At 36.1% G+C, this 24,011-nt stretch overlaps 1 protein-coding gene across 1 annotated transcript in view; it reads right to left on the bottom strand.

The window, feature by feature from the left end:
- The window catches only part of LOC118743776, a 452,583-nt gene extending 447,691 nt beyond the window's left edge, over positions 1-4,892 (bottom strand). The window contains exon 1 of the mRNA XM_036476540.1: positions 3,134-4,892. Within this exon, the coding sequence (XP_036332433.1) occupies positions 3,134-4,709 (1,576 nt within the window). The 5' untranslated portion in view covers positions 4,710-4,892. The remainder of the gene's footprint in view (positions 1-3,133) is intronic.
- Between the last annotated feature and the right edge of the window lie 19,119 nt (positions 4,893-24,011).

Consider the following 24,011-nt stretch of genomic DNA (forward strand, 5'->3'; position numbering starts at 1 on the left):
TAAAATGTTTCCTTGCACAAAAGCACCAACAACAGCTGGCTGCGTTGGGAAGTATGTATGTACTTAGCACCGGTGCGGGTCAGTCATGCTGCCATGCTCCATATCTACTACCCTCGGCGGATGTGTATGTACAACAATATTGACACAAAACGCTGACGCTTGTATTCACGCGCTCCGGGCATGTTGATTGTTTTCCCAAACTAAGGGGTTGCTTATAATTTACGAATTTTATTTTAACATTTTATATCGCAGCTTTTGTTTTTCTTTTCAAATTATTTTTGTTTTCTGTTTTTGCATTGCCGCGCACAACTAACTCACTCATTCATTTACCACGGAAAGTCACTTCAATAAAAATTCATTTCGGCGAAAACTTTTTGTTTCCACTGTTATTGTTATGGCTATGAGTTTTACATTGTTGTGCATCGTTGTTTTTTTTTTGTCTAGTATTAGGGCTTACATGTTGCACATTGCATGTTGATTTTGTGTTGCATGTGCGCGCACTCGAGCTACATGGCTGAATTTCATTGTGAAAATCGCATTTGAACGCCATTCTGTTTTCGCCGCGTGCCATGGAGGTGGCTACCCCCTCGGCGCCTATGGCAATTATTGTTGCTAGCTTGTTCTTATGCATACAGTACATATGTATATACAGTAGCCAGAATATGTTTCCGTACAGTGTTTGTTTTTTCAATGTGTTTCGTAATGCATTTTTTTGTTAATTTTTAATAGAAATAAAGTTCATTCTGCATCAAATGGCATATAAATTAATGATTCAAAGCTTTTACAATATTTAGGAAAATTCGACAAACTTTCAACTTTTAAACAAAACGAAATTTTTTAGAATTTTTGGGTATGCAGTTTTGTAGCCCATTCAATTTGAGTATAATAAAGTGCAAGTTTTAAGTGGTTGTAATCTACCGTTCATTTTTGAGAATTTTTTTACTGGCGCTCTTCGGTATTTTTTCCCATACAAAAAAAAAATATCACGCATCCGTTATATGGAGAAAATGAGCAACATCATCAGCCAAAAAAAATTCTCAAAAATCAACGATAGTTTATAGCTTCTTAAAACTTGAGTGAACTACAAAACTGCAAACCCAAAAAATTCTAAACATTTTTTTTAAGTTGACAATTTTGGTGAAAATTTTTCGAATTTTTTTTGAAAACTTTGAATCATTAATTTATATGCCATTTGATGCAGAATATTTCTATTAAAAATTAACGAAACAAATTTATTACGAAAAACATTGCAAATATCACAAAAAAAAACACTGTACCGAAACATATTCTGGCTAGTGTATGTACAAATGCAAACACTATGAAATATGCGTGCAAAACATGCCACGCTAGTAGCAGCTACAGCAACATCAACGACTAAATATTAGACAATGTTGCAATTCAACTGAATCACCTCAGTGGCCACCAACTGAGCCACTGCATGTGAAGAAGCAGGGAGTATTTATGTGTGCAAGACCTTGTTGACGCAAACAAAAACTCCTACAATGAGACTATCGCCAATTTGTTTCGAGTGTATGAGGTTTGACAAATGGCATCCCAACACCAATTATACCGAAAAACACAACAAAAACATCGTCAAGTTTGTTGCCACAAAGACTTCCTGAAAATTTTGCAGTGCTAGTCACGTCAATCAACTTTGTACGCAGATAACTAACCCCGAAGCGAGATTGCTGGGACAGTGTGTTTTTATCGATCTGTTTTCGATTTTTGTAGGCTTTGTTTCTATGAAAGTTTCCCCGCAAGTTGCACGAGTAATAAATATAAGATTTTGTTTATGTTGAAAAATCATAGCTACAAATAGTGTGTATACTGGGCTTAATTACAGTATTCACAAACCATTTAATATATGAACAAAATTTATTTTTATATGGAAGAACAAGCGCAACACCCTCGACAAAAAAAAACAATTCAAAAAGCAACGGGATTTTTCAGAATTTTCACATTATTATACTAAAATTAAATGGGCTACATAATTGCATACCTAACAAAATTCTAAAAATTTTGAGAAAAAAGTAGAAAATTTTAACGTAATTTTTTTGAAATTTGTTAAATTTTTCTGAGTTTTGCAAAAAGTTTTACATTTTGACTTATAGGATTTATATTAGAGAATCTACTATATTTTTTATGAAAAACTAATGAAAAAAAATTTAGTACGTAAAAAATTGTGAATATTGTAAAAAATAAAAGTGTTCTCTTTACGAGAGCGCCACTGTATATTCTGCAATTAACAATTTTGCTTAAGTAGTTCTACTGGAATAATCAAAGTACTTCATTAGTAAAAATTTTATTATTTTTAGAGAGCCTAAATTTGCAGATATTAGCGTGGTACGTTAAGGTGGTAAGAACTAAAATCTGGTCAGTAAATACTTACTAAATTTTAATTATACATTAAAATTCTGTAATACACTTTAAGATTTGACTGTAAATATCGAAGATATGAAGCGACCCTAAAAAAATTTTCGAAAGTGTCTACGACGAACTTTTTTTCTGGTACGACCTAATGTACATACATGAAAATAGATATGTTTTCCCAAAAATTAAGTTCGAATAGTTGCCTTTTCTAAGAGTAAACATTGCAAACCAGCCTTTTTTGCGAAAAATATTTTGAATTATTAAAAAGGAAAATGAAGTCGAAATAATAAAAAATAGATATGCAAGTATTTCAAATTCAAATAAAGTAAATAACTAAACGAAATCAATTAGCAAAAATCGTAATCAAAAAACTATTGAGCTACTAATTACAAACATGCTAACTAAAAGCAACATAAACAAAACACTAAAAAAATAAATACATCCAAAAACTACTGTCATGCAATTAAAAATAAAACGTTAACAAATTTTGAGGTTAGATTCATGTCGTTCCAATTTTGTTCAATTCATTTTGTTGCATTCACGTCATTCTCTTTGTAAACATTTTATACATTTTTAATTCTGCAATTTTTTCGTTGGTTATAGCCGCTTTTCATTTCTCTAAATTTAATTGCTGTTATAATTATAATTTTCTATTTTTTTGCTTTATATTTTTTTTTAGAAAAGCCGCTTAAAACTGCAAAACTGTAAATCTTAATTTGATTAGTTATTGTGAAAAAATTTGTGTTTTGGGGGCACCTGTCACCTTTCTGGGGCACAACACCACTACTAACGGACGCCGCACGTCTGTCGCGACTCGGCATCTCAGGCTGGTCGGCGGAGCGCTGGCGCGAGTTCATTGCCATCTTTCCTTCATTGGGCGAGGGCGCAAACAGTCCACCACCGCCTTCACGGCTGCGCGGTTCCATTTGTGGCGAATACTGGCTACTGGCGCTAGACAGCGACCCCGTCGGCGCCGAGTTCGGCGTCTTCGGCTGCAACTTATACTTTGGTTCGCCCGATTCGAAGAACGCATCGAAATTGCGTTGCCGTAAATTTTCACAATTAAATACTGGATTGTCCACAAGTAGTTGCAAATCTTCCTTCAACCGATTTGATTCACGCTGATCTGTTGAGGTAGAGCGACCGAGGCGACCGAGTGGTAGGTGCAATTTAGGACGCAAACGTGATGATTTGCTCGGCGTCGGCGACTTGGGTTTCGGTTCAGGTGGCAAATTCATAGGCGACATGGGTCGACCCCAACCTGGGCCGTAAACGATCTGGGTCGGATCAGGTGAGGGTGGCTCGAGAAATATGCTTGGGCTGCGATCGCGCGCACCGACCAACTGACCGCCGCCACTGCCAAGCGATGCGCCGCCGCTAGCATGCTCATCCATTTGATCATATTCGTGACTGAGCTGCGATGTTGCACCGCGCTGTGGCGTCATACCACGTTGCGGTGTTGTGCCGCGCACGGCTGTGCTACGCTCGAGTGTAGGTCTTTGGCCACCCGGTCGGCCTTGCAGCGACTGTGAACTGCCGGCCGCATTGTTCTGCATCTGTGTGCTTGTTGTTGTTGTTGTATTGGGCAAAGTGTTGCGAGGTGAAATATTATTCTGCTTCAACTTTTGTTGCAGCTGCTGCTTCTGCAGTTGCAGATGCTTGAGTAGCTGCTCTTCTTGCTGCTGCTGCTGTTGTAGTAAAAGCTGTTGCTGTTGCTGTTCCAGCTCTTGTTGCTGCTGTAGTAATAGTAGTTGCTGTTGCTGCTGCAGACTCGGTGCAAACTGTGGCGATGGCTGCAGTGGCTGCTGTCGGGGTGGTGTCTGCTGTTGCCAGCTACGCGCGCTTTTGTTGCTGCGTTCACTGGAGCGTTTCGAGGGGGTTGCGTTTGGGTTGGGCACCGCCGAGGCAGAGTGCGTTAGGGATGTGCGCGATGTGCGCCGGTTCGGAGTCGGTGGCAGAGAGTTCGAGGCGATTGGCGATGTGTTCGACTGTGGTGGCGCTGCGGGATCGTAAGTGAAGGCGGTGGTGAATACTGGCGCAGCGGAGAGCTCGCCGCTATTGACGACGGACCTCGGTGATGAATCGGGCGCTGCTGCAGTGGTGGTGTTGGCCGCTTTTGTTGCACTTCTACTGAAGCTTGCTGTTCGTTTTTTGTTATTTGTTGCAGCGGTGCTAGTGGCGTTGGCGGCCGCGGATGATGGCGGTAATGATCTTGGTGGAACTTCAATGGGCACTTCTGGTTCGCGCAGGCAATCGAGTGTTGGTCGTGAAGCTAGACGCGGTATTGCGGGACCGTATGTCATCAAAATGAGTTCATCAGCTGGAAATATCACAAACATTCCTGGCCGCCCCCATGTGACATGGTGACTCAGCGAATCTCATACACTCTGCTTTCACAGTGGCGAATCAGTCAATGTAACTGTAGTTTTATAACGAATCGTAATTCGTTGGGAACGCTGTGCTTTAGAAGCGGTATGGTATTTGTCTTTTATACGCTCGGTGGGATGTTTTTTTGTGGGATTAGTGATTTTATTTGTAATATTAAAATTTATTTATCACTTTGTCTTCGGTTAGTACTTAAAGTAAATTGTAATATTTTATATGATCTATTTATTATAATCGGTATTATTCTTATTTTGTGGTTATGAAGTTTTTTTAAGTTGCAGTAGGTCTTCTCAATTATATTTGTTGTCTTTTTTGGTTTCGTTTGCTTTGCAATGCAGCTAAACTCAAAATTTGTTGAACTAAAATTTAAATCATAAAATGTTTTTTTTTTTTTATAATAATTCAATTACAACAAATACGTGAGTATGTAAGGTTTGTAAAGAAGGATACATAAATATATGTATATATACAAATATATTCTTGTGTGTAAAGATAGACGCCAAATGTAAATAAGTTCACTAATACACGTACACTTATACGAATAGTTAAAGCTTATCTGAGCACAACGTACATTTTTAACTTAGAAAAGCAAATATCACAAATTAAACTGATACATCCCGCGCTATCCGTCCTTTATCCGTGTGTTCGTCATTTAGAACGTTGCATGTTGAACAAAATCTGAAAGGCAGAAGAAAGATTGAAAGTTAGCGATAAAACTCTGAGGATATTCGATTTAAATAGCAACTTATTTAATTTATTATTTAAATACTATAAAAAATTACATCCATCTTTTCTGTGATTAATTTCCTTAAAAATACTGGAATATCTACAGAGGGTCTTGCTCAGGCGCGTGGCCTCAGCATAAGCCTATTCAATAGAAAACTCGAATTATTTCCAGCATCCATGTTTTTGGTCGGACTTAGCTTAAAATCACCGCAATAAGAAGAGAGAGAGGCCGAAATACGTGAGTGCGAAGAGTTTGAGATTTTGGCCGACAAGAAAACGCCCAAAAATTTTATCAGAGAGGTAGGCGACTTAGAAAAGGTTTCAAGACCAGGGCGAACTCCTGTAAGAACAACCATGGCGACCTAGAGACTGATGTCTAGAACGTACTCAAAGTATGGAGGGAACACTTCGATGACGATGGAGTCGATGTCCCACTGCCTGATTATGGAGCTGACGCTCTGCCAGCCGAGCTATTAAAGAAGTACGGCAGCGAAGAGCTGTTAAGGTGTATGCATCACTTCTTATGCAGAATATGGTCAGATGAACGCATGCCCGACGACTGAAATTTGAGTGTGCCCTTCCCAATCCAGAAGAAAGGCGATCCCGCCATGCGCGCCAACTACCGCGGAACAGCCTTTTAAGCATAGGTTACATTACAAACATCATTACGGTCCCTGATTTAAGCACTTTAATGGCCCAACGCTTAAGCACCAAAGTAGGTTGGTTAGGTTTCCTGGATGCCCTCATCCGTAGAGGAATTGGGCACACATAGGCCTTCATGGGCCTATTGTGATACCATATTTGAGACTCCTAGCGTCCCTCCTCCTACCTCAGAAATTGGACCAATTTTTAGCTCTGATGAAGCGTAGATACTGGCCGAAACCAGTTCAACCAGACACTCGAAAGAATAACGAAGGAGCGAGCGTCGACGAGCACTTGCCAAAGCGGGACAGTGGCACAGGTAATGCTCCACGCTCTTGATATCCTCCTCATAGCGGCAGTTCCGACAGTAATCGTTAGGCTGCAAACCCATCTTGGCAGCGTGAGTTCTCATAAGGCAGTGCCCGGTGAGAATTCCAATAACATGGCGGGCCATTGGTCGCTCCAAACGGCAGAGAGGGCGAGATCTACGCTTATCTAGCCTAGGCCAGATGTGTCTCGCTATCCTGCACGTGCGCTCCGCGGACCATCTTACATTTGCCCGTTCGATAAAGTTATTCTGCGGCCAAAGTTTACAGGATGATAGCGGAATACCCGCATTACGAGCGCTACAGATCGCAGGCAGTAGGGTTCCTTTCCGAGCCAGTTCGTCCGCAACACAGTTGCCCGATATGTCCCTATGACCTGGTACCCATACAACTTGAGTAAAGTAACTCCTTGCCAGCTCATTTAGAGTACGTCTACATTCCATGACAACCTTCGATGTAGATTTGTCACAATTAAGTGCTTTGATAGCTGCCTGGCTATCAGCAAAAAAACATTACTGCGTGTAGATTAGTAGGAGAATCGATCAGCCATCTAGCAGCTTCGTAGATTGCTGTTAGTTCAGCCTGAAAAACGCTACACTAATCTGGGAGAAGAAAACTGAGGCTAAGTGAGAATTCTTGCGAATATATCCCACTTCCTACCTTCAGATCTAGCTTGTAGCCATCGGTGTAGATGGCTGCTGAGTCAGAGTAAGAGATCAGTATTGAATCCTCCTGCCACTCACCCCTTGAGGGGATCTTTGTTAGGATATGATTCTTTAGTCCAGTAGGCCGGACTGTGTAGTCAAGGCGCCTGAAATTTCCTGGAAGATCTTCCAAAATACTAGAGTGTCCAAATCTTGTATCACTCCACTTGATCAGCGTGATCATCATAAGCATCAAAGTCAAGTTTAACGCATTTGTATGGACTCTTTAAAGAATTACGTAAGTCGAGTACGGAAACTTTTTCCCACGCAACGTTCAAATCTTCAATTGCCAAAGCTGTATGTAGTTTAAGATGTCATATTAAAAAGCGCTCAAAAACTTTAAGTTTTATAGGAAAGTTTATTATGCTTGCCACTAAAAGCAAAACTTTTGAAATCACATATTTAATTTGTTCTTCGAAGGAGTAACTATTCTGTCTGCCAAGCGAAAGTTATGAGGCAATGTAAAACAACGCTCAACTCTCATCTAATGATAAATTACTTAGCCGCCTTAAATATCAGCTTAAATTCATAAGCCACCAGCAAAAATATGTCTGGTGCTTAACGCCCCTATTACTACAGCGAATTCGTAAGTTAGCCACCACTATAATGTCTATAAGTGTTGACTATGCGTTTATTCAGTGTTTGCATGCCTAAGAGAAAATTCTGGCTGGCTGCTAAATTTACCGCACAACCATATTTTAAGTTTTTTTTTACCGCTAATAAACAAGTTACAAAGTATAACGAAAGCATAAAACTTTTGTGAGTCCATTTAAGCGTTGCGCATAATTTGCTTGAACTTTTATACAAGCTAAACTGTCTTAGAGTAAAGGTAGCTGCGACGCTTGTGAACTGAGACAAGCGGAAAAGCATGAAGGCTTTATTTTATACATTTTTATTCTTTGTTTTTTTTTTGTTTTGCTACTTTTCTTCTGCGGATTCTCGTTAACGATATATTTTGCCACAAGTTTCATAAGAAACGAAATTTCAGTGTGGTATTAAAGCTTTATAAGACTGTAACTATTTGTATGTGTTGATGTGCTTAGTTGTAAGAAAATGTATGTTTGTATACTCGTGGCTCTACACACACAACTACTATGTATGTTTTTATGTTAACAGGTGAGTTTCCATTTTCTACAGGTTTTTATTCTCATTATGAAGAGTGTAAAATCAACAGCGTAGTAATTTTTCTCTGCTTGGCTACACAAATGCGCTTTGGTAGCGCACCCTTTATACCACTGTTTCTTTTTATCTTTATTGTTTAATATTATTTTCTTAATTCACTCTTGCCCAAGATGCCTCTTTGACAATTTGGCCTCTGTCTGTATGGTACTGTAGAAGCGCTGTCGCAGCTCAGAGCCGTGGAGAGCCGGGCCGCACACCAGAAAAGATATCATTGGCGGTCCCTTTGAAAGGAAATCTTTCTTTTGGTGAATCTCGGAAATTTTTGTGAGGGTTTATTTTTAGCATTAATTATAAGAGCTTAGACAAAATATCTATTTCAATAATTACGCATTCAATAGTACAAAGATAATTTACTTGGCATCTACATATGTATGTATATATTAATAACATAAATTTCCCAGTAGATAATTTCAGGAGCTAAAAGCACTTCCAAAAGGACTTCTTGAGAGTCCCTTCTCCTTTGTCTTTTGTATGGAGTGGCACAATTGAAGGCATTCGCGTATATTGCAAATAGAAAAAGACCTTCTAGAAGCTAGGCCTGGGTAGGCTTTTTAGAATGGTTTCACTTAGGAAGGCCTACCTAAATTATCTTCTAGGTTTGTCACTTTGCTTCTGGCGTTTCCACCGAATCCTTTTCAAAACCGAGAACACCATTGGAAAGGAATTTTTTTGTAAATGAGGAAAGTTTTTATGGTTTACTAATTATTGAAAATTACGGCCAAAATCGTCGTTTAAAAATTTCCGTATTTGTGTATAGTTGTTGTTGCGACCTATTCAATTTGAGTTGTTTTCGCATTTTGTTTTACTTCGTATTTGAAGTTAAACTTTGTAATAAAAATAAATCTAATTATGAAGAAATAAACGACAAAAACGTTTAATTCAAAAGAGTGAAGGCAAAATTGAAGATAAAGACGAAAATTAAAAGAATGATAAATATGTAAAAATGACAGCGTAAGAATATGTATTGAAATTTTTCGATAGGAATCGAAATAAATTCCGTCATAAAAGTTAGTTATCGAAAGATATCAAGTTACCTAAATTTAACGAATCATCGAGGTTTATAGTTATCGACAATTATCGAGTTATCCATGTTTATTTATTTAGCGCAACGTATCGAATTATTCAACTTGATCAATGCTTACTAAGTTGTCGAAATGAACCTTAGTTGTCGAAATTTACGGATCGTTATCGAGCTAAAGAACTCATGGGTTTATCGAAATTTGCCAAGTTAATGAAATTCACCGAGTTATCGATATTTATTGAGTTTTCATTATTTATAGAGCTAACGAAATTTATCGAGTTATCGTAATGCATCGAGCTCTTTCAAATTAGCGACTTATTGATATTTATTTAATAACTGAAATTTGTCGCTTTATCGAATCGAAGTTCTTGGAATTTTCACTATATATCAATTTATCGAAATTTCAGAGTTATGTAAGTTTATCGAGCTATCACTGCTTATCGAATTTTATCGGGTTACCAGTGTGTAAAAAGTTATAGAAATTTGTCGATAGCTTTCGAAAGATATGGAGCTATCAAATTATACCGAGTTTTCTAAATTGATAGAAGTTTCCAATTTGTATCGAGTTATCGATTTGTATAGAGATATCTACATTTTTAAGTTGTCGAAATTTATCGAGCCCTAGAAAAAAGTACGGTTATCGAAATTCGTTGAGTTATCGAATTTTGTGCGTCTAGAGACCACATACCAATGGGGGTCTGTATTTAGGAGTATTCCCAAGATCTGCCTGACCGAATTGGTCCATAAACAATTGAACATTTTTTTAAAAACCGACGGGTCATGCCTATTTTTTTATTTTCAATCGTTCACACCACAAAAATCGTTATTAGCTGAAGTTGTATAAAACTCACCCCACCACACATACACATAAACTTTTTACTAGTATTGGTACAACTTACACCTAAGTACTTATCTAAAGCCATCATTTGCTGTTACTTAGCAATAAATTAAGCACAATTAATTATAAATGGAAAATTCATACTTTGTACATAATTGGTTATTTAAAAATTTATACATTTTCTCAAATATACATTTAACAAGAAGTTTTTGATTTTCTCATTTTCTTAAACTTTTTCATCCAACTGCTCTGAGCTTGTCACCAAAAGTAATTCACAGCTGTCGCATGCCAATTATACTCTAATCAAAACAGCATTCGTTACTAATGTCATTTTAATTGCGCGCCGCAAATCGCTTGTTAATTACGACAATTAAAGTGAACTTATTCATCACTTAAAGTCAAAAAGTGACGGAATTACTCGAAGAAGTGAATTGTTTGCATTTGAAATTAATTTTTGTATTATTTAATGTCAATTATATCTACTATGCAGATACAACAAAGAGCGCTATGCTTTGGCTAACCGTGGCGTATACGTGACTTTTAAATACATACGATATTTACTATAGAAGTAATTCACTCCAATTGCTAAACCCTCTTTGCCATCTATTATTAAATACTTTCTGAAGCTCGATTTTTTTCTTTTACACATACACCTTTTTCTTAAGTGAATCTAAATGCCATCGCTTATCGAAAATTTTCACAGAAATTCTTCAAGTTTTACTATTTATGTACTCATGTTTCCTAGTCTACTTTTTATTGATATTGTTGTGCAATTCTCAATGCCATAACATTATCAGAAAATTGTACAAATTTGTATTCTATTTACATAGGCAAAATAACAATTCCAAACTAAAAGGTACAAGAATATGGAACAAATTGTTATTTGCTTTGCAATCATAATTGAAAGCCTTTATGTATGCACACGAATGATTGTTTGCATATTGAGGGCAGAAAGAGGCTTCCTATTGACGATATTGCCTTCAGCGAAAGGTACGAAAGGTAACCACGTAGTAAATGTTTTCAGTGTGGATACTTTTTTTTTTTTGTAAATGTTCTCGAATTATATATACTACGGTGTTATTATAAAAAATACTTGTGTGGATATAGCATTTTAATGCAGCATAGATTTTTGTAATTTTTATTTCGACAAATTGGTTCAAATTCGTTTGAAATAAAGTGGCTAAACTTATTTAGAGCACATAGTTTTAAGAAATTATGATTTTGGCAGGCAGATCAAAAAAAAATAATACGGTTCGCTGAAATATACATATTAAGTTAAAACGATGTCGTCAAAACACTGATTCATGTATTTGTGTTGCTGTTACGTGTTACTGTTAATGTTACGTGAAGCAAAATTGTAATTGAGTTAATGATATCACACAAACGATCGAACAACTTTTGGTTTTCATGAAGCAAGACAATCTCAGCACGATATCGTCCAGACGATTGTCGTCATACGTGATGCATGCCCAGACCTGATCGGCATGAATATTAGTTTAGGTTAGGCTATTCTGGCTGGCTGATTACCTCACATAGACCAGTAGGTCCCTGGTAATGCCAGATGGAGATAGAGGCTATCGTTATGTATATTTGAAATAGGATGTCAACGCTTCTTGAGAATTTCAGAGGTTCTTGAAGTCAAGTGTTGTCACTTGTTCAATATTTGAGGGATTCACAATGATGTCGTAAGTGTCGTATTGTTGTATGTCTTAACCTTTAAAAGCTTTTAAAGCTTAAATGTTTAGAGAACTTTCATAATATGACTTTGATGGTACTTTTCGAACCCCCGTAATATATTTTTTAGGCGTTTAAAGTTTACAATATACAACAATACGACACTTACGAAACCGTTGCGAATACCCTAAATATTAAATTCTGTAGCTCCAAACTATTTCAGTCCTTTTTTGTTACAGCAGGACAAAGGCCTATGCCTTTATGCCTTTTTCCCGTCCCCATGCATTTCCTGCAAACTTCGTTCCCTGTTTCTTCTCATTTTTCTTACGAGCACTGGCAACATGTTGTGTGTGTGTTGGGGTACCAATCATAGTTCTTCAGTCTCCATAAATTTATAGTTATGTCCAATGATTGAGTCGGCGGCTTTTCTCACTGCGAAAACATCTACCTCGCTTGACTTTCCTACGCTGAATGGGATAAGGACTAGGACACTTTAGAATACCTTGCCTCAAGTCAAAATGCAAATAACAAAGTGCAATCAAGATAAAGGAGCCGCAAAACCTGCGTCCAGGAGTCCTATTTTATGTTAATGGAAGTCCTTGGTCATAGTCTCTAATTTCCAATGTTGGTGCACCACGACTTCTTCTTAGAGCTTTCAATAAATAATTTTTAACATTTCTTAACAATATTCTCGCTCGTACAAAACCATCCGCTGGGCTAATTTGTGGCTTACTCATGTAATGCTTATTTGTTCTAACAACAAAACGGTAAATAGTGACTTTTATGCACAAGAAATGAATACTTTCGTGCGAGGTAAACTATGTGTATGTTAATATATATGTATTTAAGTAAGTATATTTGAGCCGAACCCTTCGTATAGTTTGCATAACTTATTTAGACAAAAATAGCATTTGGCACATTCTTCGCATTATACGATATAAGCACATACATACCTATTTCACGCTTTTGGTTACCAATTTGTTGGGCAGTAGAAGGCGTAGAGGCTGTACCGTTAGTATCATTTGCAAATACGTATACATACATACACACGCTTTAGTTCCATTTAATAAGTTTAATTTATAATACATATGTATGTGTGTATGTACGGGCTTGGAAACAATTTAACACATTTTTTTTGTATTCGAAATCTTTTATTAACTTTGGAAATAAAAGTAGTTACTTTAAAAGCATTACTTTAACAAAAAATTTAGCAGGGTACAAGCTCCTCATTAAGGGTCACAAAGAAGCATCTACGAATGTAGTTTTGGAATCTGTTCATTTAAGTGTGTTTGTATGTACACAAATATGCTTGAAATGTCTAGTGGTTAAAAATGCAATATTTAATTTGAAAAACAAACTATGTTTGAAAATAGAATGTGCGGTGGCCCCCATAAACAGAACAAGAACTACGATTTACGGATATGCGCCTGCACTATCCGGAAACTGTATAGGCAAGATTCTTTTATCCAAATGCTTGAAATGGACAAATGAGTTTTATGGCACAAGTACACCCAGGGGTTTGACTTTGCCCGCTGAGAAGCGACTGCTGTTAGAAAAAGCCTTTTTTAAGTTAGATGTTGCTTAGGCCAGGGATCGAACCCGGGTTCTACGGAGAGCTAGTTTGAATCTCTAACCACTCAACCCTTGCACCCTTCATTTGTAGGAATAAGTAGTTATATGATGGCTCAAAATGTTTTTCATTCACTCTACTTATTACTTTTGACTTTTTTCGATTGGATGCTTAGTTTCCGTGCAAAAAGGCATTAATATTCTAAATTTTTCTATTTGGTTAATTTTTTTCTCCAAAATGAAGCGCCTGATAGAAAACCTAATCGGTAAATAGTTGGCTCAATTTTAACAGGATATTTTCGCATTTTGCTTTTACAAGTCTTTGGAATTTCAGTATTTCAATAGTTCATGCAACGAAAATAAAATGAGATAATCAATCCATGTAAACATTTGGACCTATTTTATAGTCATAAAATTCTGAGTGTTCTAAGCTAACTTTTGCTAAAAATTTTAAATCAAAAGTTAGAAAAACAAGTTCTATGGTACTGCCAAAATTTTTTTTCTACTTTTTTAGACCATTTATAAATTTATTTTCACTTAAAAATATCTAACAAATTGTGTTTAAAAAATGTGTTGCTAATTCAAATAAGTATTTCGTACTTCATACAACACTCAAAACGACTTTTACATCTACAAGTTTCTGTAAACACGCATACATTTTTTTAAATATTGTAGAAAAAGCCCAGAGGAAGTAGTATAAAAGCGAAGCACATCATGCAATTAAACCCTATATTAAAAAAGGAAAGTAAAGCTGAAATAAAAAAAAAAAATATCTAGAAGTTCTCTGTTGAAAATTTTGTATTAGCGCTGCATATTTGAAAAAAGTTTTGAAAAGTTCTTTTGATAATACTTTGTATGAACTTAGAGAGTCTAAACGAAAAGTTTACAACAAATATTGCTATAAGACTTAGAAAATATCTAAATGATTTTAAATGAATTTGAAAAAAAAAAACGCAATAAATACTTGGTAAAGTGAAATTAAAGCTAGTCAAATTTCCTTTTATTTACTTTAAAATTCCGTGCGCGCGTATCAATCCTGCGTTTAACCACAAGGCAAACAAAGAGTTTCCAGTTATTTTTTACCTTTGCTTTTAAAATTGGTTGGGCGTGTATTTGTTTACATGCGCTTCAAAGGGGCAAATGCTTAGGCCCGCCGGATATGAACACAGGAAATGATTGTAGTCATGCCAACATGGCAGCCGTCAAAATTTCTTACAAAAAAAAAAAAAAATACAGCACAAGGGGGAATAAAAAAATATATCCCCATATATATAAATATGTATAAGTACTCCTATAAGCAACTTGTGAGGCGATATCAGGTTTGTTGCGTGTATAGCAAAATTCTCGCACACAACAAAGGAATGGTTGCCATATTTCACTTAAGTAAATATTTATACTGCTTCAATGTATATACATACCACATACCGCTTTCTTCGACATGTGAAATACTTTAACACGGCTTTATGAACCGCTCAATTCACAGTGCTTTTAGTAATGATACGGCAATAATTTGGATTTTTGCGCCTTGTTGAGTAGTCTGAGGTTATCCTCTTTTTCTAACGCAGGCTACGATCAGCCCACACAGGAGAATCGGTGTAACGACTGCTATAAATGTATATCGGCAAATACACAATACAGGTATAGAGGGCTAAGGAAGCCTTCTCATAACGCTGAATATATACTCCGGTTGAGTTACCAACCGGATTTTTATACCTCCTTGTAAAGAAGATGAGCCACACCTTACTTGAGTAGACACTGAAGCGTTCGCTGCAGCAACTGGCATAGCGTGTGCCGTAGCCTTACCCTTAATACGATTGCAACATCATCGCCGTATTTAATGGCTTTTCCGGCCCTGCTTCTTTTCCTTATTTAGAGATAAGACCACCTTCCACCAATCAGTCATTGGAAGGGTTGGGTTCATCACGCGAAGTATCATAAGGATGCTATTCGGTGCCGAAAGTATCACTGGAAATCATGTCTTCGCTCGTGGCCTAACTTGAATATTCTTCGGGTCCATAATTTCGAGATTATCCCCAGGGTAATCAGAAACTATTTTTGCAAAGGCGGCCTTGTACTGTGCCACCGAATATCGAGTGCTCACAGGCGGCCACACTGACGAAGTGGTTCCAAGGTTGTCCGGTACAACATCAAAAACGTTCGCCAAGGTTGCTTTCACCCACCTCAAATCACTTTTCATCGAAGCTCCTAAAGTGACCTGGAATTAAGGGAGTAGAGCTTTTCCCTTTACGCTGCTTACTCGGTTTCTTGAGTGTCGCAGTTAAACTTTCTTTTGCTACCCCGCCCTAGGCGATTACTTTTGTGGCCGCTTATCCACCCTGGCCAGGCCCTCAAGCCTCTGTCTTTGTAGATTTTGGCTTCGTAGCCGAGCAGGCATTTGATGGGCTCATAGCGTCTTTAGCCACAGATAGATTCGCTGTCTGCAACACAATCCCTGGAGCCCGGCTTGTGTTACATCACACCGTTATATGGCCATATGGCGTGTGAATGGACTTAGCACGTCGCTTAACTTACTTGTAAAATCTCGGAAAATCTCCTGCTTTGGAACTAAATCGTGACTACAATTTTTTATTTCTTTGAAGGAATTTGGAGGACCTTGGCAGGACTTTGAATTAACCCGATACATTCCATTTTGTCGATAAATTTCGATAATTTGATACATATCGATAGTTCAATGAATTTGAAAATACTAAAATCCGATAACTCAACAAAATTCGATAACTCGACCAATTTCGATAGTTTTAGATAACTATGCGTTTCGAGAGCTCGATAAATTTGGATAATTAAAAAGTGTATATAGCTCGATATAAATCGATCAATTTTGGACACCTCTATAAATTTTGATAACTCCGTTAATTTTGATAACTGCATATTTTTCGAAAGTTATTGACAAATTTCGCAAACCCCTTGTACTCTGGTAACACGATAAAGTTTGATAATCAGTAAGAACTTAATAAACTTATATAACCTTGAAATTTTGATTACTTCATATATTTAAAAAAATCAAAAGCTTCGATTCGATAAATCGATAAATTTCGCTAAGTCTATAAATATCGAAAACTCGATCATAAGTATTGATAACTCTCTATAAATATCGATAACTTTAAAAATTTCATTAACTTGGCAAGTTTCGATAGTCACATAAACTTTTATAACCCAGCAACATCCGTAAATTTCGTAACTCAATAAGTATACCATAAAATAGTTCGATACCTTACGATAACTTAATAAAAATGGATAACTCGATAAATTTCGATAACTATGAACTTCGATTACTCGCTAAATTTCGATAACGTGATAACTTTCGATAACTAAATTTCTACGACTGAATTTATTTTGATTCCTTTCGAAAAACTTCAATACAATACATTCAATACATTTTCGTCTTTATCTTCAACTTTGTCTTCACTTTTTCTTCATCATCACATTTACATATCTTTACGACAAAGTTTAATTTCAAATACGAAGTAAAACAAAATGCGAAAACGACATGCGAAACGATATTCGGAAATTTTTAAACGATGATTTTGGCCGTAATTTTCAACCAATGTGGCAAACATAAAAACTCTCCGCATCTACCCTTCCAATGGTGTTCTTGGTTTTGAAATAGATTCGGAACAATCGCCAAACGAAGGCGAACAAAACTTATGTTAGCGTATTAATATATAGACATGTAGATTAGGCTGGGTCGATTTTGTATGGGGGAAAATAAAATGCATTTGACCGTATTGTAATAGTAATATTATGATGTCTTATGTCTAAGCCAATTGTTATTGGCCACGAAAGATTAATTCAAAACGTATCTTTAGCCCGCGCAATTGAATCAAAATGTATGAATTTTGAAAATGAAACTTTGGCTAGTAATATCTTTGGAATGCGTCAATTGTTATAAACAGGACGATATATCAAATTAAGGGCTATTAAATTTAGTACCTCACGTTCATTTATCATTTTTCAATAAGTCTCCAAGTTTTTAAGATATTAAGATAAAACTTACAAAAACTATAATTTTCCCTTATGAATTTTCAATTCTTCATTACTTCAGCAACCAAGTGAAAAATACAAAAAAGTTAGACGCGATTTATTTCAAACGTTTTAATGTTTTCGGATGTTTATATAATATTAAAAGGACCATGGGCTTGGTCACGCCGATTTGGTCAGTTTTCAAGATCGTGGTGAATGAAGTCAAACATGTATTGTCAAAGTTTATGAATCGTTTGATAAGTTAATAGTAGTTTCAAGCATATAAGTATTTACAAACATTAACATAATAAAATTAGGGTGAGAAACGCACACTTTAAGTCCATTTATGTTGTCTTGAAAATTGGTGCGGAATGGTTTCATTAGTCACCGAAGAAGCACATTTTTCGCGGTTTCTAAATTTGCCGTTATATGAAGGTAGGGGAGGGGCAATAAGTGTTTAGATATACAAAAATATTTTAGTTAACTCCATTATGTGAAAAAGTGACTGTAGATAAATGCAATAGTCCTTAACATATCCTGGAAATCCTTTTGAGGACTCTCCAATTGGACAATATTGCTTTGCATTCAGCTTGAACGAAAAAAGTCTCTCCCTGGCACACTTTTCTGCAATCCGGTTCTTTCATTTAAACGTTATTTATACAATTGAAGGGAAACTTTTTTAGAAAAAAACTTGAGATCCGCTTAGGTTTTTCGATAAAACTTTGGTAAATGTTACTCGATCGGTACGTAATAATTACCAAATTGAAGGCGAGCCTTACTGTTACTGATTTATGATAATAATATGACGAACATAATTCAGATTATAAACAAATTATTTTAAAATAAAAAAAATTTAAAAAAAAATTTTTTGTCATTTTCCTACATTGGCAATTTTTCTATTGTATGCATAAACATAAGTAAACTAATTAGTGTTTCTAGAAGTTGTGCCTGTTCAGTGCTTCCATACTCATTTGCATAAACAAAATTTTTCCACGATGATGGAAAATAATGGCTTTTCTATTAGAGCTACCGAAATTGTTTCTAAATTTGCAAAATTTCGCAAACTATAGCTAATATTAAAAAAAGGATTAGAATATTTGAAACCAGCGACCTAAATGCACGCTAGCAATATTAATGATGTTCTTTACATCGTTCGACTATAGGCCGGTGCAATTATCAAGAGAACAATTAAAATTTTATTGAAAACAGATACCTTTGAGATTAAACATAAGCTAAAGGGCTGCGAGAAATGATATTTGACTTTATCTTTTGCGTTAACGGATTCATTATCTAAAAATATGCACCAAACCTTTTGCTGAGCCCAGAATTTTTAACAAGAATTGGTCTTATTCGACTAGTGTGCTGTGGGTCACTTGGCGGTCGATGCGCGGGCTCTTACAATTAAAATAAAAGACTAATATTTTGCAGGCTTCTTGTTCACTTCATGATACAATATATATTCACTATTACCAAGGGATTTGAGAAAAATTAGATTTTCGACCTGCCCTAATGTAGATATATCTGTCGATGTTCTTGTCGTGTGTGTTTGACGCACATAAAAAGTTTCATTGCAACTTCTCTGCATCGGTTAGTTACATAGTGATTTTTTAAAATAATAACGAATATTTTAATCACTCGTGTATAAATTTGTATTTCTCTAGAACACTTTTATTTTTATCTTTCTAACAGATCGAGCAACGGTTCATTACAAATATGTTTTTCTATCCGGCCTTTTGTAGTTACATACATACAAAGAAATCTTACAGTAGTTATTAAGGACTTCCACTTCAATAGTTGTGGAAAACAAATGCTCCTTAGCCAGATGAATAGCAGCAATTCGTTCCTTTCCAAATCATAGCCACTCAGCAAACCCTTTTAATTGATGCCGTGCCTTTGTATATACAAAGCAATTTATTTAATTCACTAAGCAACCCCTTATCCTCTAGCTCAGAGCATAAGTCTTATACAAAGTTTATTTACTTACCATCTTTACACACTCAAACGACATTCTAATGGCAACACCAATTGCCAATCCTCGCCACTTGCCCACTCATTCGACCACTAAATCACTCATTCTTACCGCCATTAATTCATTTATTTCGCATCTGTTTGCTTTCAGCAAACCCCTCCAGCATACATTTAGCCACTAGGAGAATTTGAATTGAAACAGCTGCTCGAAATGATTACTCAAGCAGTTGCTGTCACAGCCTGTCTGTCCAGTTGTGGGGTTTGCTGCTTGTTACACACGGTTTTGTTGATTTTGTTATTATTTTTGTTGTTATTCTCGTGTAGGCGAGGCGCGCCTTGTTGGCTGGCAAAACTTTTATTTTGGTTGTCACATTTTGTAATCAATTCAAAGTTTTTCCATTTTTGTTCTCCGGCAAAAGTAACAAAACTCAAAGAAAGACGCACTTTTTTCTTTGAGTGCGTACTTTCAGTTCGATTTTCTCGCTCATTTGCAGCAACTACAACTTAAATTTGTGGTCATATTTAGTACATTTCTTCACAATGCCCAATCAAAATTTTGGGCGGCGCACTTGAAAACTTTGCAACTTGAAGCGCAGAGCCAAGCACATTGCATGGAGCAAACTTTTTACTTAGGAAAATTGTGTGAAGTTTTCATAAAGCTTTCGCTGAAGTTTCGTTGCAATTGACATGAACCGTTTCCTTTTCGGCATTTTCATAGTTTTCCACACCTTTTATTTTAGTTTATTATTTCGTCCTACATACTTAGTTTTAGTTTTAGTTTGCGCGCAAGTCTTCAGCAAAACTACTTGCAAGAGTTTTCCTTGCTAAGATTCTTAAAGCTCTGAAGTGCAGATTTTTCTAATGCTTTTTTAATTGCATTTTAAGCTTCTCATAGTGGAAACTTATGAACTATTAGTAATTTTGGGACTATTCGTAATTTTGTTTCGTAATTATGAGCAGGTTTGGGTCGAGCATAATGGTTATTTACTTAAAAGTTCGGTTTGTTAGAATGCCTTACAGGAAAGCCTACAGAACGGATTTGGTTAACTGACAACTTATACTTACATGAGGCGATTCTACAGGCAATTTTTATTTGAAAGTAGGCCTGATGTGAACGGCCTTTAAACTAATAGCTTCCAATGAAGTTGGGTGAAAGTCAACTTTTGTTTCACATGTAAAATCGCCTTAAGTATTATAAAAACTTTATATAAACTCCCTTGCTTTTCTTAATAGCGATCGCCCCTCGGCGGGCAATGACAGACCTCCGAGTATATTTCGGCCATGAAAAACAGCTTCTCATCAAAATGAAGTCGACGTTCGGTGTCGGCGTAAAAAATTGTTCCGACAATTCATTCAAAATATTCATCACAGAAACGGCTCGATCATAGTTAGGTGTTTGTGCTACAAAAAGGGCCAGGCAAGAATCTTATAATTGGTGCTTTATTTGTTCTGCTTAGTGAACTCAGATACCTATCTATGTATATCTTCTAAGATGGAGTTCAACATATGTAAGCTCAGCCAATATATAGCCTTTTGATGAGCTCCAACCATTGCCCTACACCATTACATTCTTAACGATTTGTGATGTTTCAATCACAGTCTCGTAAGATCTGGGCAGCTTAAGGGGAAATGTTGAAAGTATTCTACTTCGTTTTCCTTCAAGCCACTTAGTCTCACCTACCGTAATCGTACAGTGTTCAGTCAATATGCACAATCAAATTTTGATTTGCGTCTCAGCGAGCCTATCGAGATCCCTCGACCGCCCTTGGTACACCCAAGAGCAAAAAAACCTTGCAGTAGCACATATCCAGGTTTACTTTCTTGCGTTTACTAAGCATACGCAAGCTTCACCTGCCGAAGTGTAATTCACATGTAGTCAAATATATTCCTTCCTCCACCCATATAAATCTGACAAGGAGATGTTCAGATGGGAGCTAGAGAGGTCACGTATTCCCAATCAACTTTGAGCGAATCCAAGGTCCTGATTATCGCTTTACTTTTCTGGGTATATACGAAGGGTGGTTCGTAAATTTTGTGACTTGGCAACCCTGACAGTGCTGGGGAAAATCTAACATTGCCGCAAAGAGTTAGGCAGCTTAGAGTTTTTTGCCTAGACACACATTGTCGCTAGGCTTGTATTATTGAGAGTCACCTCAAAATTGTGTCTGAGCAGAAAAAAAAAACAAGTAGGACTACCCAAAGAACACTTTTGTGCAACGATTTTGTACAACTTTCGACGAAGATATCAAGATAAATCTGGATCACTCAGCTGGCATCCACTTCTTTCAATGATGCACCACACAAGTTTACTATTTGTTATTGGCTTAGTGAGTCAAATCGGGGTCATAGATTGCTCCCAGACCAACCTCACGAAGGTCGTCCAAAATCAGCTGCTGTGACAGAAAACATCTATGAAGTTTGGGAACTGCTAATGCAAGATCGAGGTGTGACACAGCGTGCGAGTCGGACATGCCTCTGAGTGTTGGTGTGTATTGCATACCAACGACTGTATAGAAATTTGAACGAAAAAAATAGTTCACGATGGATCCCACAAAATTTAACAATTGCTGAAGAAACTGGATATATCTTAGATCAAGTTAAATTGTTTTTATTGGACTAGAAAAATAAGACTGCCGATCTTTTAGGTATTATTGGACTTTTTTGCAGAAAGCTCGAAAATAAAAAGGATTCAGAATTTCGAAGAATTGCTTCTACAATAACATGATGCCCTGGACTTTTTCAATCTTGGAAAAAAAATAACTGTTCAAATCGGTCTCGTTGTATGGGAGCTTGCTTTGTCAAGGTGGAGAATCAATCAGGTCGCCCTTAGTGCCCGCTCCAACTTTCTGATTAGCGTAGTCCGCAAAGGAGTACTACGATTCGGCAAGGGGACTGCAATATTTTATCTCATTCCTTAATGAGATTAATATTCACATGATACATACATATAAACAGGCATATATTTCCCACAACTATGTCACGCTGAGCTGAACATCGTATTTGTTTAATTAACTCGAGCTAGGCTAACATTGACTTTGAAAGATTTTCGAATATTATTTAACAGTAAATAATTAGGCCATTTATGCCAGTTTAATTAGTAAAAATGACTGTAGGTAAACAATTTATTCGATTTATTTAGCGTAAATGCTAATAAAATTTATTTACACAAACACTTTTGTGCACATCTATGAATGTATGAATGCACATATTTGGCGAAATATGGCACCACGCAATGCCATGAAATTAATTAGGTAAATTAAAATTGATTTTTCCTATTTGATTTTGTTTTTTTTTTCGAGCTGTACTCAGCATTATTAATATTCAGTGGAATTTTAGTGAATTAATAGAAAATGAAACGCATATGCCTACAATAACAACGACAACAATCACACAAAATCAAATAAATTAACGCGTCGACATTTTATGCACAAAGAAACAAACGAACAAGCGCTTTACTTGAAACACAAATGAATAAATGAACAATTGCGCTGATTAATTCAAGCGAATAAATAAATAAATATCTAAACAAATACATAAATGCTTGTAAGCCATTAGGCTGAGCAGCAGATAGCGGAACCAGCTGTAGAGCCACTGCAATTTGGTCAAGAGCAATGCCAAGTTTTTCTAGCCTAAGGAAAGTAAGAAAGACAAAACAAAAAAAACGTATATATTTATGTAGTATATTCACAGTTGTAAGTACATACAGTGGTGGAAAAATAAAAAAGAACACGATATTTTAAAAAAATGCTTCCCATTTTTCTTTTTTTTATTTAATATTTATTATTTCTCATAAAAGTATAGCTCATTATCTAACAAAAACCATATAAATTCATATTTCAAGCTTTGTGCGAAGATTATGAAAATTCTGCAAAATTGCATCTAAATTTTCAACTTTTTAACAAGATTTTTCAGAACTTTGAGTATGCAGTTTGTTGGTCCATTAAATTTTAGTAGAATAAAGTGCAAATTTGAAGTTCCTAAAAAATGTTGTTGATTTTTGATAATTTTTATTTTGAATGTATTACGCACTTTTTTCCATACAAAAAATTTCGAACATACTTTGTATGGAAGAAAATGCGTTAAAAAATTTCCAAAAATCAACTCGGTTTTTTAGTAACTTAAAGCTTACACTTCATTCTACTAAAATTCTAAAAAAGCTGATCAAAAAATTTAAAATTTCGATGCAATTTGGCAGAATTTTTATAATTTTAGCACAAAGTTCGAAATATGAATTTATATGGTTCTTGTTAGATATTGAGCTACACTTTTGTAAAAAAAAACCAATAAATATTAAATAAATAAAAAAATAGGACCAATTCTTTAAGCCCTCGTGTCCCTATTTATTTTCCCACCACTGTACATATGTATATACATTCAACCATGTGCCAGCCGCTTCGTGAGCGTGAAACTTAGTCGACAGCGCTGAGAATCAAAGTGGTCATACACGCAGCAATACACATACATACTACATATGTCCATACACCTCCAACATCTACGCATATGTGCCAATATTTACCAATATTTATAGCTGCATTTCCGCTAGACAAGCAAACACTTGCGAGATATGCACGCGCCGCACAGTGCACTGAATCGGTATAAGCAATGGACAAATGGAGTTGTAAGAA

Source organism: Rhagoletis pomonella, unplaced genomic scaffold, assembly GCF_013731165.1.
Source record: "Rhagoletis pomonella isolate Grant_MI unplaced genomic scaffold, Rhpom_1.0 Rhpom_scaffold_00007, whole genome shotgun sequence".
NCBI lineage: Eukaryota > Metazoa > Arthropoda > Insecta > Diptera > Tephritidae > Rhagoletis > Rhagoletis pomonella.